Source organism: Oncorhynchus gorbuscha, linkage group LG03 (assembly GCF_021184085.1).
Source record: "Oncorhynchus gorbuscha isolate QuinsamMale2020 ecotype Even-year linkage group LG03, OgorEven_v1.0, whole genome shotgun sequence".
NCBI classification, from domain to species: domain Eukaryota; kingdom Metazoa; phylum Chordata; class Actinopteri; order Salmoniformes; family Salmonidae; genus Oncorhynchus; species Oncorhynchus gorbuscha.
In genome coordinates, this window is record NC_060175.1 from 48,442,911 (window position 1) to 48,458,612 (window position 15,702).

At 41.6% G+C, this 15,702-nt stretch overlaps 2 protein-coding genes across 4 annotated transcripts in view; both read left to right on the plus strand.

The window, feature by feature from the left end:
- The window catches only part of LOC124031468 (protein NDRG3-like), a 55,490-nt gene extending 45,896 nt beyond the window's left edge, over positions 1-9,594 (plus strand). For 2 of the 3 annotated variants that reach the window (XM_046342730.1, XM_046342732.1), the window contains 10 exons: positions 343-429; positions 4,494-4,550; positions 4,717-4,820; positions 4,942-5,007; positions 5,107-5,158; positions 5,321-5,368; positions 5,471-5,506; positions 5,611-5,662; positions 7,609-7,647; positions 8,216-9,594. In XM_046342730.1, the coding sequence (XP_046198686.1) occupies positions 343-429; positions 4,494-4,550; positions 4,717-4,820; positions 4,942-5,007; positions 5,107-5,158; positions 5,321-5,368; positions 5,471-5,506; positions 5,611-5,662; positions 7,609-7,647; positions 8,216-8,388 (714 nt within the window). In that variant the 3' untranslated portion in view covers positions 8,389-9,594. The remainder of the gene's footprint in view (positions 1-342; positions 430-4,493; positions 4,551-4,716; positions 4,821-4,941; positions 5,008-5,106; positions 5,159-5,320; positions 5,369-5,470; positions 5,507-5,610; positions 5,663-7,608; positions 7,648-8,215) is intronic. The other variant, XM_046342731.1, reaches the window with a different exon arrangement.
- Positions 9,595-10,628: 1,034 nt separating this feature from the next.
- On the plus strand, positions 10,629-15,632 carry LOC124020595 (src-like-adapter 2). Its single transcript, XM_046335838.1, has 8 exons — positions 10,629-11,089; positions 11,481-11,600; positions 11,729-11,828; positions 12,780-12,866; positions 13,176-13,279; positions 13,448-13,600; positions 13,753-13,882; positions 14,087-15,632. Exons 2-8 carry the CDS (start codon positions 11,528-11,530, stop codon positions 14,220-14,222), a joined length of 783 nt encoding a protein of 260 aa, XP_046191794.1. The 5' UTR covers positions 10,629-11,089; positions 11,481-11,527; the 3' UTR covers positions 14,223-15,632.
- Positions 15,633-15,702: the final 70 nt, after the last annotated feature.

Here is a 15,702-nt window from a genome sequence, read left to right on the forward strand (position 1 = left end):
GGGGTCTGCTCAACATTTATTTTCAAATTCCACCAATTAGGGGTTGGAGTGAAATGGAAACCAGGTAGGTAGATTGGTAACAACTGTCGTTGCATTTGATGTTAACATGTAGTTTCGGGTAACCAGCATCTCAGCCGCCTCTGTTGATACATCTGGCCTTTCTTGAAAATGACAAATGTTTGTAGCATTCTGAATGCATTTTAATGCCAATCACCACATCTCCCTGAGATGTTCATCATCATCTTCATTCCTTTCTTACTATACTAAGTATGAAGACTGGAATGATGCTGTGCTGCTTCACCTCGTGTTGGGGGGCTGATATGTTGTTCCTCTCGCCTGCAGCTGAACAACCCTACTCTGGTAGAGGGCCTGGTTCTGATCAACGTGGATCCGTGTGCCGAGGGATGGATCGACTGGGCTGCCTCCAAGGTCAGTAGTCCTCAAACCGATCACCCGTATTTACAGACCAAGACATAGATCATTTGATCTCCTAGAAGTGACCATATTACCGTCACACCGGCAGTCATGAGTCATGACGACAGTCAAATTCCATGTGACCGTTTAAAAAAAAATATATACACTTATATTCATTTAACCTTTATTTAACTAGGCAAGTCAGTTAAGAATAAATTATTATTTTACAATGACTGCCTACCCCGGCCAAACTCTCCCCTAACCCGGACGACGCTGGGCCAATTGTGCGCCACCCGATGGGACTCCCGAGCTGGGACTCCCAAGCCAGTTGTGATACAGCCGGGGATCGAACCAGGGTCTTTAGTGACGCCTCTAGCAATGAGATGCAGTGCCTTAGACCGCAGTGCCACTCGAGAGCCCCCCAGTTCTCTCGAGATAATCTCCTTTTATGCACTGTGGACATGTTTTGGTAGTACACAACTCGCTAACGACCATCAGGTTGAAAATCACATCAGCCACTTATCATCAAAACAGTATCATGCTTTTAAAACTCACCTTACTGATCAATTTGAAGAAAGAAGTTCAACGGCAGGTTGAAACTAAGTGGAAAACATGGTTGTTGTGGATGTTGTTTCAAAGCCTTATGCAACTAAATTGACGGTGCTTTCTAAGGTGATTCCTTCAAATAGTAAAGCTTATGCATACTCATAGGCTAATGAGCCCAAGCCTGAAAAAATAAATAAATGTAATAAAAATGATGATTGTGCCATTATACAATACATAGCGTATCACATATTACCCATGGCAGAAAAACATAAATGCTCTCGCCTCTACTCCAAAATTAAACAAATTTGAGTAATCGCCTTTGAGTGTAGACTGTATTATTATTCATACTGGATGGACTGGTTACCTTATGCTAAGCTCCAAAATCTCTATACACTAGTCTGGGAGAGAACGTATATCCCTAGTCGATCCTGTTGGTTCGTTGATTTGTGCAGGGCGGCTAACAGTTAGTCTACAATTATAGTGAATTTGTATTTGATTTTGAATAGCCTAGTAATAGGGATTTCTTTTTTCATAAATTTTTTGGGTGAAATATGTTTCGTTGCGAAAACATGTTATTGTTGATTTTCCATAACAGATTTCACTTGGTTTCTGAAATTAAGCACTTGGTAGGTGCAGGAACAGGGTTGGAGAGCCCATGGCATTCAGAGTTTAGGCGGAATATCACCTGTCGCGCAGTGAGAGCATTCTTCTCAAACAATAGTTGATGCGTGGAGTGAAATAAGTATATTTGTTTCTCAGCTGCTCATATTAAGCACAGCTCCGCTATAAAATAGAAGTAGCCTATCCGGAATCATTGAAAACAGACCTCCGGGAAAGCGCACAGCCTTCATTCGCTATTCGAGTGCATACAGATTACACATTTTGTGATGGGTAAAATTATGATCACTTGATGGGAGAACAGCTGTGTAGCCTGAGGCAAGGAACAGAGAGCAAGCTTTCTCAAATCATCAATAGTCTATAGTCGCATCATACACCCCATACATGTTTTGATTTCTAAGACATTCTAAGGTTTGTATCATTCACAGCTAAAGTTGCCACATAGCTCTAAATCTAGCATATAGGGCCTGTTTCAAATTATCACTTTTGCGCTCAACAAAGCAACTTCGGTCTAGAATGGGAAAAATATCCTTTCTATTTAAGTTAAATTATATACTTCTTACTATAAAATCATACAAATATATGATATGGCATCAAATCAAATCAAATACACATATTTAGCAGGGTGGAGTCAAATGCTTGTATTCCTAGCTCTAACAGTGCAGTAGTATCTAAAAAATGCACAACAATACACACAAAACTAAAGTAAAAGAATGAAATTAAGAAATGTTTAAATATTAGGACGAGCAATGTCGGAGTGGCATTGACTAAAATGCAGTAGAATATAATACAGTATATACATATGAAATTAGTAAAGCAGTATGTAAAAATGATTAAAGTGACTAGTGTTCCATTATTAAAGTAACCAGTGATTCCATGTCTACGTATATGGAGCAGCAGCCTCTAAGGTGCAGAGTTTAGTAACCGGGTGGTAGCCAGCTAGTGATGGCTATTTAACAGTCTGATGGCCTTGAGATAGAAGCTGTTTTCCTTGCCTTTCTTTATGGTAGTGGGGTGAACAGGCAGTGGCTCGGGTGGTTGTTGTCCTTGAGGATCTTTTTGGCCTTCCTGTGACATCGGGTGCTGAAGGTGTCCTGGAGGGCAGACAGTTTGCCCCCGGTGGTGCGTTGTGCAGACTGCACCACCCTCTGGAGAGCCCTGCGGTTGCGGGGCACAGCCTGACAGGATGCTCTCAATTGTGCATCTGTAAAAGTCTGTGAGGGTCTTAGGGGAAAAGAAAGTCCAGGACCCAATTGCACAAGGCGTGGTTGAGACCCAGGGCCTCAAGCTTAATGATGAGCTTGGAGGGTACTATGGTGTTGAGGGCTGAGCTGTATTCAATGAACAGCATTCTTACATTGGTATTCCTCTTGTACAGATGGAATTGGCCAATGTGCAGTGCGATGGCGATTGCATTGTCTCTGGGTCTATTGGGGCAGTATGCAATTTGAAGTAGCTCTAGGGTGTCAGGTAAGGTAGAGCTGATATGATCCTTAACTAGCCTCTGAAAGCACTTCATGATGACAAGTGAGTGCTACGTTTGCTTTCTTGGGTACAGTAACAAAGTTAAATCAAATCAAACTTTAGTTGTCACCTGCGCCAAATACAACAGGTATACCTTACCGTGAAATTCTTACTTACAAGCCCTTAACCAACAGTGCAGTTCAAGAAAGAGTTAAGAAGTCAAAAATTATTAAAAGTAACGCAATAACAATAACGAGGCTATATACAGGGGGTACCGGTACCGAGTCAATGTGCGGGGGTACAGGTTAGTCGAGGTAATTTTGGGTTTCACGGTTTTTGGGGCCTCACTTTAATTTTAAAAGTTTTGAGCGTCATTTATACCCAGCAAACGTTCAACGTTGCGCACACGTAGTTTTTTGGTATTGGTTGTAAGCTGTCTCAGCTTCGAATAGACTGTAAGTCGCTCTGGATAAGAGCGTCTGCTAAATGACTTAAATTAAATGTAAATGTAATTTGTACACGTAGGTAGGGGCGAAGTGACTACGCATAGATAACAAACAGCGAGTAGCAGCAGTGTAAAAAAACAAATGGGGGGGGTCAATTTAATTAATTGTTCAGCAGTCATATGGCTTGGGGGTAGAAGCTGTTAAGGAGCCTTTTGGTCCCACACTTGCCGTGCAGTGGCAGAGAGAACAGTCTATGACTTGGGTGACTGGATCTTTAACAATTTTTTGACACCGCCTAGTATATAGGTCCCGGATGTCAGGAAGCTTGGTCCCAGTGATGTACTTGGCTGTACGCACTACCCTCTGTAGTGCCTTATGGTCAGATGCTGAGCAGTTGCCATACCAGGCAGTGATGCAACCGGCCAGGATGCTCTCAATGGTGCAGCTGTAGAACATTTTGAGGATCAGGGGACACATGCCAAATATTTTCAGTCTCCTGAGGGGGGAAAGGTGTTATTGTGCCCTCTTCACAACTGTCTTGGTATGTTTGGACCATGATAGTTTGTTGGTGATGTGGACACAAAGGAACTTGAAACTCGACCCGCTCCACTACAGCCCCGTCGATGTTAATGCCTATTCGGTCCGCCTTTTCCTGTAGTCCACAATCATCTCCTTTTGTCTTACTCACATTGAGTGAGAAGTTGTTGTCCTGGCACCACACTGCCAGGTCTCTGACCTCCTCCCTATAAGCTGTTTCATCATCGTCGGTGATCAGGCCTACCACTGTTGTGTCGTCAGAAAACTTAACGATGGTGTTGGAGCCATGCAGTCGTGGGTGAACAGGTAGTACAGGTAGTACATGCTAAATGTTTATGTTAATTAACGGTTCATTACCGTGAGACCGGCAGACTTTTTTGCATGACAATAACCGTCTGACAAAATGTCTTGACTGCCACAGTCCTAGCTATGTATTACTTAGACCTTGTCCTGTTTTTTTCTCTTCAGCTCTCTGGATGGACCAGTAACATCGTGGACACAGTGATGGCTCACCACTTCAGCACTGTGAGTATGATGGGTTGGCATCTGCCCATCTTTGAGTTCCGTTCACCTTTGATAATATTCAAAAAACTAACCTGGTTTGAAACATTTTTATATAAAAGTGATTGAAGATGACGTCATGATACCATCCACACACATAGCCATGCTGATGCCTTGTGTATTCCTCTAGGATGAGCTAACAGACAACCAAGAGCTGATCCAGACCTACCGCCTTCACATCGCCCAGGACATCAATCAGGACAACCTGGCCCTCTTCTGTGCATCCTACAACGGGTACGTTAGGCAGGAGTGGAGATGGGGCAGGGATCCACTCCTGCCCAAGGTACTCGCTGACTTTACTACTGACTTACTAAGTGAGGCTTTAACCTTTCTTTCTCTTTTTTTTCAATGACAGTCGTCGGGATCTGGAAATCGAGAGGCCAGTCATTGGTCTGAATGAGGAGACAGTGAACACACTGACGTGAGTTTGAAAGTTTGAACTGACGTGTTTTCAGCAGTATGCTCAAGCGGACCTGTTGTAACTCACAGTGCTTATGGAAACTACACTCTTCCCCTCCAGGTGCCCTTCTCTGTTGGTGGTTGGAGACACATCTCCTGCAGTGGAGGCAGTGGTGAGTTAGTTAAAGGTGGTTGTTGTTTAGCTTCTGACTATGGGATCGTTCGCTTCTACATGCTTGTGTGTATATATAGTAGGATGATGGAACTAAATGTTGAAAATCAGTTCCTTTATGTGATTAAGTTTTGTCCACTAACACTCTTTAACCTTGTTTCAGGTGGAGTGCAATTCCAGGTTAAATCCAACGAAGACTACACTGTTTAAGGTGAGGTGAATGAAGCAGGACATCCTGTGTGTGTCATGCATAAAAAGTTTATGCTAAGCTATTGCATGTGTAGTGACTCAAAGGTTCTCTCTCTCTCTGTAGATGGCTGATTGTGGAGGCTTGCCTCAGGTTGTGCAGGTGAGGTTTGAGCTTCTGAAATGCTGTTATTATATCCTTGTGTGTGTTTTTTATGTCATTTTTTATTTACATTGATGACTAACTTACTGTCGTCTCTTCAATAGCCTGGGAAACTGGCAGAGGCCTTCAAGTACTTTGTTCAGGGTATGGGTTATAGTAAGTACACAACTCTTACTTTTCTTTATAAATGTGTGATCTCAATAACCATTCCTTTCTAGCATACTTAAAAAATAAATAATGTCTCTGGCCACTTGTCTCTGGCCACTGGTAACTGTTTGCTTACCTTGGAATTTGACTCTTGAGTATTGATTATCCACTAACAAGCTGTTGTACGTCTTTGTGGTTAACATATGTGTTCTGAACGGATTTCCTGTTGACGTGAGCAAAATAACAACTGTTGCTGAAATGAGTATTGTTTTCATCACGGTTTCCCATGAGCCTTTGCCAGACCCCCTCCTGGGTTTGGAGTGCAGCCAGTTGTGTCTGAAAGGACCCTCTTTTTGTCACACTGGTCACGGAGGAGGCCGCTCCTCACGCCTCACAGCTAACGTCATTTCCTCTTTCATCTTTGCAGTGTTGACTAGCCTCAGTTCTTAGTAGGTGAGAAACAGTGCTTGTAGCATGAATGACGAGCAACAAAGATGTTCTGAACAGCAATTGACTTCCTGTTCAATTCTGCGTGGGAGAGACTCTCTTGCCTTGTGTGTTTTTGTTTTCTAACCAAATTGTTTAAGATTGCAGCTCTTCCTGTGACACAAAGCAAAGGCTTCTCTGTTTTCACCTCTCACCTTTCACCAGCACAGCATTTATATGGTACGAGGCTCTTCTGTTTCCTCCCCCAGTCCTCCTCAGTGGGAGTGTTGCATGCAGCCCCAGGTGTCACTATGTGAGAGGAGAATTGTAGAGTGGAGGTGAAGGCCATGCAGCACAGAGTCACTCCCTGCAGAGGCACAGCCAGAAGAGGACTGGCCACCCCTCAGAGCCTGGTTTCTCTCTAGGTTTATTTCTAGGTTCCCGCCTTTTCTAGGGAGTTTTTCCTAGCCGCTGTGCTTCTGCATCTGTATTGCTGTTTAGGGTTGTAGGCTGGGTTTCTGTACAAGCATTTTGTGACATCTGCTGATGTGAAAGGGCTTTATAAAAACATTTGATTGATGATTAGATTAGGACATTTCACTGTCAGATTAGAGTTGATTAAAGCCTCTTCTCGTAGTCATCTATGAGATATGTTCTACTGCACGCAGAGGCCGAAACGTCAGCGAAGCGAGGTTAGTTTGAAGCAGCATAGTTTGACGTTCCAAGTCTGTTTTCTTCGACAGCGAGAGCGTTGCAGAGACATAGATGCACAGAAATAAGCACATAATATCAAATATAAATTCGTAAGTCATCTTAATAATCCTAAAACTAAGTAGTGAAATAGCTCAAATCACCTGACACACATTGAAAGAAATGGTATCACATTTTAGGCTTGATTTAAAAAGACAGATCAGTTGACACAGTTGTTGATGTAACTAGCTACTTCAAACCATTTAAATTACAGCAACTTTGTTGGAGAGGCTGCAAGAATATCCTCCTATTATGAAGTGTGAACCACGTTGACAGATGTATGAGGGTACACTCTCGTCACGATCCCAGTGCAGCACCCTGTAAACCACGTTGACCGATGTATGAGGGTACTCTCTCGTCACGATCCCAGTGCAGCACCCTGTAAACCACGTTGACAGATGTATGAGGGTACACTCTCGTCACGATCCCAGTGCAGCACCCTGTAAACCACGTTGACAGATGTATGAGGGTACACTCTCGTCACAGTGTTGCTGTTGTTTTGCTGTAAGGGCCCGTTGAGTATTGGCCAAAATTCTGCTTTGTCTCGTTTGGGCTATCTCTGTCTCTGCCCTACCCCAGAATCAGACAGGAAGAACACATCGGGTTTTTTTTTTTGTTGGGGGGGGGGGGGGGTGTTGTCTCTCTGGTACACAGAAGTTGTCTTTTCCTTCAAAATGACTTCTATTCATTACACCAACCTTCATAAACCTTATTCCCGTCCAATACGTTCTCCTTTCTTCTTTTTTCAATCCTTTCCTCAACTCCATCAATGCTAACAGTTCCCTACATTCTTCTCAGTCACCTGAGCAACGAATCAGGTACCAGGTGTTAAAGCAGTAGCAGTTTTAGACCAGTTGGCCAAATACCAGCCTCCATTCAACCTAACACACATTTCATGAATGTCAGTGTATGCTCAGAAAGTCCATTTAACGTCATATTATTGGTAATTTCGGTCATCTGTATTGTTCAATTAAGTGGAGAACCGTCTGCATACTTTGACATTTGTTTAAGTGGTAATGTGGCTCCTTTAAGCATGAAACTTATGTTAGATTTTTTACTATTGTTGCACATGGTGCTAGTTTTGCTTCCTTTTGCCTTTATCAATTTCTTTCAGTGCTTTATGCTATTATTGTATTGCCTTTTTTACAAGACATGCTTGTCAGAGTCTTTGGCTTGCATAGTGTAGTTGTGTCTGGTACTGAAGTCTTTTTTAAAAATTGGTCCCTTTTATTTCCTCAGATTTGTCTGCATGGTGAATGTCTGCAGTATCTGTATGATTTCTTGATGTGATTCCCTAACAGAGGGAACACATCATAATGCTTCCTGCATTGCATGAAGTGCTCTACATTGTGACTGGCATGTTAACACTCCTGTGTTGTGTCGTAGTGCCCACGGCTGGAATGAGTCGTCTGGTCCGATCCCGCACCACCTCCTCCTCCAGCATCACCTCCATGGACAGCATCCGCAGCCGCAACCTCAACAGCCTGCTGGAGAGAGCCAACACCACTGGGGGTCTGGACAACCAGCCTGGGCCCCAGACCATGGAGGTCTCCTGCTAAATCGTCCCATCTCTCCCTCACTCCACATAGGGTAGCCGCCCTCACCGGTGGCCCTCTCTTCCTCCAGTAACTTATGTCTCCCAGTCTCTCCTACCCTGCTCCGAAGCTACTCAATGCCAGGGTGTTCAGTGATGAATTGTGTGATAAATATGAGAATATATACAAATGAAGATGAAATATAATACTGTATACATGTCAAACTTCGAGCCACAAGCTGAGGGGACAAAATAAAGGATGAATCAGATATACTGTATACTCCAAGGGTCTAGATGGTACGATCCCCCACCCAACTGTTTCTCATCATTTCATATGTATGCATGTGTCTTGTGCAAGTGAATCTGGAGACTTGTTCTCCCGGTTTCAATTACTGTATGTCCCTCCTTTGTTCCGATTGTTGCCTTTCACATCTGTTATTTATTCCCCATGTGTCTGTGTGTATAGGATTGGTTCCTCAGCACAGGAGGGGTTGAAGAGTCCCATCTCTCACATCCGCTGTAGTCCAAACACACATTCCTCTTCCTTCTCTTATACTATGATCTAGAACACATTTACACTTAAAACCTTCATTCATTGCACACATTTAGACACATATTTTTTAATGTTGTGAACTGTGAACACACGCCTCCTTTGATTGTGTGGCATAGTGTAGATGTGTGTTTTCCTGTACTGTACCTTGCTGCACTGCTCTGCTCTGCCGAGTCACTCCATTCACACCGTAGAATGATCACTCATGCTGGGTGCAAACACAAGATTCATGACTTCCTGTACATTTCTCTGCATTGTGTTGTTTTCCATATGGCAGGTTATACTGGCCCAAATGACAGAATGAATGCACTGTGTTTTGGTTGTTCTAGAACATTATATTTGCTTTTTAGGAATATGCAAAAATGTAAAGAAATTCAATGGGAAAGAACCGTGGGCCAAATGTGATTGTCTAGATTCAATCACTTCTCCTTTCATCTGTGTGTTTAAAAAAATTATTTTGTAATTGATGTCGTCTTTTTATGTTTTACATTTTTTGTTTTTATAGTCCATTCACTCATCGCTTGAGTAGACATACACAATGAATAACAACTTAACAAGCCTGTTATAATGTGGAAATATGTTCAGTCTTCACTGCAGGGCCCAGTGGTGCTTATCACGGTCTGCCAATACAACTCATTTATACTACTAAACTACTAAATAAAGCTAGAAGATGTAAAATGGGCCCTTGGTTTGTGGTCATATCTTCAAGTGTTTCCACTGCGCACACAAACACATACGCCAGCAAATCTATCAAATAATTGCAAAAGTTAGAGAAAAATAATCAATGTTCTGCATTTCAGACTAAACTAGTTGACACCTTTCAGCTTTGTCTTGGCAGAAGACTTAAAGGAATATGGTCAATAGTTTCCAACCACATATGTGAGCTTTTTCTCTCACTCTTACATCAGTTGACCTCAAACTGCATGTAAACGGTGAGGGCAGGCTATTTTTAGCTTGCTCTAAAAATAAAGTAGAACGGTCAGCTATGCCCTAGCTCAGATAAGGTTCTGTGAAGTTTGCTTTTCCATTTCAGCTAACCACTGAGAGTGCAAACATATAGTACATCTGATTTCTGCATCTCACCAAGACGTCCCATCTGAGTGCATCAGGTCTTAATCAGTTGGCTATAGGTCAAGGCAAAATAGATTATCATCCTTTGTGAGTCAGATCCTCTCCTCCTATCTGATGACCAACAGTCTATATGGAAAGTTTTAATTCCCATTTGATTTATTCCACATTTTGTTGTGATACAGCCTGAATTTAAAATGGATTAAATGTATTTATTTTTCTCACCAATCCACACACAATACTCCGTAATGACAAAGTGAAACAGTTAGCAAATTTATTGAAAATTAAATACAGAAATGTCATTTCTACTGAACAAAAATATAAACGCAACAATTTCAACGATTTTACCGAGTTACAGTTCATATAAGGATATCAGTCAATTGAAATGAATTCATTAGGCCCTAATCTATGGATTTCACTTGACTGGGCAGAGGCCCACTTGCGAGCCATGCCTAGCCAATCAGAATGAGTTTTTCCACACAAAAAGGGCTTTAATATGGACAGAAATACTCCTCGGTTTCATCGGCTGGCTGGTCTCAGACGATCCCGCAGGTGAAGAAGCCGGATGTGTATGTCCTGGGCTGGCGTGGTTACACGTGGTCTGCAATTGTCTAAAAAGCTGTTTTTGCTTTGTCATCATGGGGTATTGTATGTAGATTGATGAGGGATTAAAAAATTTACAAAAAATAAAGAATAAGGCTGTAACCTAACCTAATGTGGAAAAAGTCAAGGGTTCTGAATACTTTCTGAAGGCACGGTATTTAGTAGGCCTATACTAAATACATGCTGATTGCAACAATCCTGGAAAAAAAGTTGTTTGTAATTTTAAGCAGAATATTGATCTTGTGTTTTTTGTGCACCTATGCAGAAATAAAATGTTATTGACATATCAAATGTCAACCCTCCATACGCACACCCACACATTGCTTTGTGTCAGGAGGATGTCAGAGCCTTTGGCGTCACAGAAAGCTACTAGAGACATAAAAACCAGTCCTCATCCAGTGAGCCTCTGTCTTGTTTCTATCTACCCTTTGGCCACATCTGCGTAAATGGAGTAGTTGCCTTGAGCAACAGAGCAGAGGAGTGAGACGTCTTCTCTTTCAATAAGGTGAGCAAGTTTTCAGTTTTAGTTTATAACCCACTAACACACTATGGAAGCACCTTGTATTGCATTTACACTCATTACAAGTTATTCATTACATTTACATTTACATTTAAGTCATTTAGCAGACGCTCTTATCCAGAGCGACTTACAAATTGATTCCACTGGTAAGTATACTGTTCTAAGGTCTGTGTATCGTAAAGTGCACCCAACTCTTTTATTTCTCCAGAGTTCATGTTTAGATAGTAATGAATATGTATATATTTTTTAATGGAAACTTCAGGTTGAGGAAATTATGGTTTCTGGTTGTGGTTATTTCTCTTCCTGTGTCATCTTGTTTTAGCTTGACATATAACAAGAGAAGATAAATGACACTACACTTCTTTCTGTCTCTCAGCCTACAGAGCCATACAGACATATACAGTAGCTAGAGAACAGCTGGTCATGGGGAATTGCCCCGTCAAAGTTCGATCCAGTATGCCAACCCTTGAGAATCCAATTGAACCTGCAATGTCAGGTAATACTAAACGCCCAGCTTCCTCCATAGGTCTTCTGAATTCTTGAATTTTGTTAACCTAATTTGAAATCATCAACCAACCAGCATGACTGCTGATTGCAACTATTAAAACCATTCTTCCTTTTTAGACAATAACAGGCCCATGGTGGTGTCCCTTTATGACTTCCCCTCCCAAGATCCCTTGGAATCCAGCATCCGCATGGGGGAGAGGCTCACTGTGTTATCAGAGTAAGTGGCATACACGCATGGAGCTGTACATATACAGGGGTGTCTGAAATGATTGACACCCTTGATAAAGATGAGTAAAAATGACTGCATCAAATAAAGTATTCAAATAAGGATGGATATTTTTTGCAACAAAAAAATTGAAATTATATTATTTTAGAATAATACAATTGCTCAGAGTGGTGTTTGTTTGTGTTGAAATGAGAATGCATAAGCAGAAAATAGCCCCGTACCTACTGTGAAATATGGTGGTGGATCTTTAATGTTATGAGGCTATTTCACTTCCACTGGTCCTGGGGACCTCGTTAAGGTCAACGGCATCATGAACTTTACCCAGTACATTTTAGCCCGAAACCTGGTTGCATCTGCCAGGAGGCTGATACTGAAAGTGGGTCTTCCAGCAAAACAATAGCCCCGAAAATACATGACAATCCACAAAGAATTTGTTAATTGGCCACAAAATCAACATTTTGCAATGGCCATCTCAGTCTCTGGACTTGAAACCCATTGAAAACCCGTGGTTTGAATTGAAGAGATTTGAATTGAAGAGGGCATTCCATAAACACAGATTAAGGATATCAAGAATCTGGAAAGATTCTGTATGGAGGAATGGTTCAGAATTGCTCCCAATATGTTGTCCTGCTCATAAAAATATTTTAGAAAAAGTCTCAGTACTGTTATCCTCTAAAGGTATTAAAAACAGGGGTGTCAATCATTTTAACCCTACCTTTTTGAGAAAATGATGTATTACTTGTTGAACAAGAGCAATTGTATTAGTATAAAATAATATAATTTCCCAACTTTTTGGAGTATACAATATAGCTCAGTATTTATTTATTTTATACAGTCCTTTTTGGTCATCTTTATCAATGACGTCAATCATTTCTGACCCTACTGTATGTAGTAGTTTGTGATAGTTTAGTTGAATGCACTGACTGACCTCTTTATTTGCAGTGATGGGGATTTTTGGATGGTGCGATCCACAACAACAGGCAATGAGAGTTACATCCCCAGCCACTACACTGCCAAAGTAATAAACAGGTAAGATACCTACTACTTATTCTCAAGTTTTACTTCTGACTGTCACAGCTGTTTACACATCAGTGAATGTCATTAGAGGGTGGGAATTGGAATGCGTCAATTTGAAAGAGCAATACTGTAGATGTTCTCTCGCTCTGAATGACATCATCAATGTCCTAATTATGTCACTCCTCCCCCAGTGGGGGATGATGGCACCAGTAGTTCTAGTGGAGTTTCCTCGCAGGGTGGAGAGGAGTGAAAAATATAATGTACTATCTTATTTGTCTTCTGATAGTGAATATTTGATATTTCTCATCCATCTTTAATCAGGTGGCAGTATAATGGCATCAGCAGGTTAAATGCAGAGGAGCTGCTGTTGATGCCACACAATTACACAGGGGCTTTCCTGATACGACAGAGTCAGACAAACACAGGTGAGTCTATGTTCATGGCTTAGGGCTCATTTAATTAAATTAATTTTACTGAATGTTATGTCAAGTTAAAAAAAAAAAGTTTGCTATAAGCACAACAACTAGGCTAGGACTTGTGCACTGTTTCATTGCTGTGGCGTGACAAGAGTCTTGTGTTACTTTTGGTCACAGACACCTATTCGCTCTCGGTCCTTGGGAGGACCGACTCCTCGTACATGGGCACAGTGAAACACTACCGCATCCGTCGCCTCCAAAATGGCTGGTTCTACATCTCCCCCAGCCTCACCTTCTACACCCTGGGCCAATTGGTGGAACACTACTCTGGTGGGTACAAGCCCATCGACGGGCTCAGATGCATTATTATTACAGCACAGTTCTTACTCTGGTATGCAAAGAGAGTGGACTGTAAGGTACTACTGTAATGTGTTGTTTGGGTAGAGAATGTTCTAAACATTTGGAAACATGTCTATCCACAGAGTCAGCAGATGGGTTGTGCTGTTTACTGAGGGAGCCTTGCATCATCCAAGGCTCAAACAATACTACTATGATTAGACCATACCCCAAAGCTATCAGGAGGCCCACCCTCAACTGGAAGGACGTAGACAGGTGGGGCACATTCCTAAATCCTCCATCTACCATATTTTGTGTCCCAAGTGACCTACACACTACTTATTTGACTATTTGTCAATATGATATGATATGTCATGCTATAGCTATGCAATTAATTGCATTGTAATTCACATTGTAAGATGATGTATATACTGGTGGTAGGTATATCACATTCCCTATGCCTGCCTCTTGTCTTCCCAGCTCATTGATCTTCAGTAAGGGCAGAGTGGATTCAGAGGGCTCTCTGGTGAGCAAAGGGCTGAGGGAGGCCATGAGCTCATACCTCTACATGACAGAGGCCAGCTGCCAGGACTGTGGCAAACACTGGGATACCTGATGAGAGGGAAGACTGAGAGTAAAATAATAATACATAATACTCTCTGGTCTGCCGCTGCCCTGGCCCAACGGTACTAGGCCAGAAAGGGTGACCTAAACAAAAGCATAGAGGAAGTTAAAAAGAAGTAACCCTACCATTTACAACCACAATGAAAAAATGAAAACTACATTTACGTCTTGATGGTAAAATGTGGGTTTGGGTTCAGGTAGCCACAAGGAGCCGTGTTACTTGGCACTTCTAATGCTACTGGTTCTTGTTCTCAAGAGCACATTTCACAAGGTGAAACCTATGATTTATATATATATATTTATATATACACTAGATGACTGACAGGGGTAATATCTCCATCTTGTCACTCCCCCACCCTTGCAAAAAATATTTTGGAAGTTATAGAAATGCATGTATTAATGTCTACATTCATTTTTTGCCATATTTATTCTATTACGGACACCTTAATGCATACTATTAAATTGTATGATGTGAGCTAAACATTAACATTTAAATACAAATATATATAAAAAACATACTTTCTTAAAGTATAACTTGTTGAAAGTACTAATGTTACTGTCCCCACTACAACAGCAAATACTTAAATATGTGTAATTGTGTCTTTGAAATATTTAATTGAAATACTGTAGAATTACGTTCATTCCTATGGAGCAGGGTTTCTCAAACTCGGTTTTGTTTTTCTTCCCCTGTCACTACACAGCTGATTAAAAACCCAAGCTTGATGATGAGTTGGTTATTTGAATCAGCTGTCCAGTGCTAGGGCAAACAAATTAAAAAGCTTTACCCAGGGGGGTCCAAGACCGAGTTTGGGAAACTGCTCCTTCTGGGGAGTGACAATATGGCCGACCAGTTGCTTTAAAGGCTCTTATTGGCCAATACATAGTATCAGCAATCCAGGGTTTATATACATTGGATGGAACTCAGAGGTCTTATGATATGAGGAGTAGCACTTCCTTTCAGCTCATGGAAGGTTTCATACTGCTTGTCCACACAGAAACACCTATGTATTGGTCTATTTTGAACCAAAGAAGGAAGATCACTGAAATACAATAATGTTGTATCTGGACTAAAGGGAGAACCCATTTGTAGTTTCATATGCAATCTGTTTGTATGAATGAATTGCCATGTCTGAGTAAAGGACGTCACGCTGCTTGCATAACAAGAATCGATTCCTCCTGATTCGGCCCATACCTGGCGCGAACTCGGGACTTCTGCCTTGCTAGCACACGTGACCACCCTCCTGAAGCATCTTTCCACTCGACGTCATGCGAAAACTAGCTAGCGCAAATGAAGACACTTACCGCTGAGGAGTACATCTCACACATCCCCGTATAACTTGAAACTAACTCAGACGTTTTTACCAGAATGTGGGTGATAATGAGTAATAAATAAATAGATTTGAGTGACTGTTTTGTTTCATTGGTTTCTTATCATGGCCAACCTCTTAATCAAGATCGTCCAAACATACAAG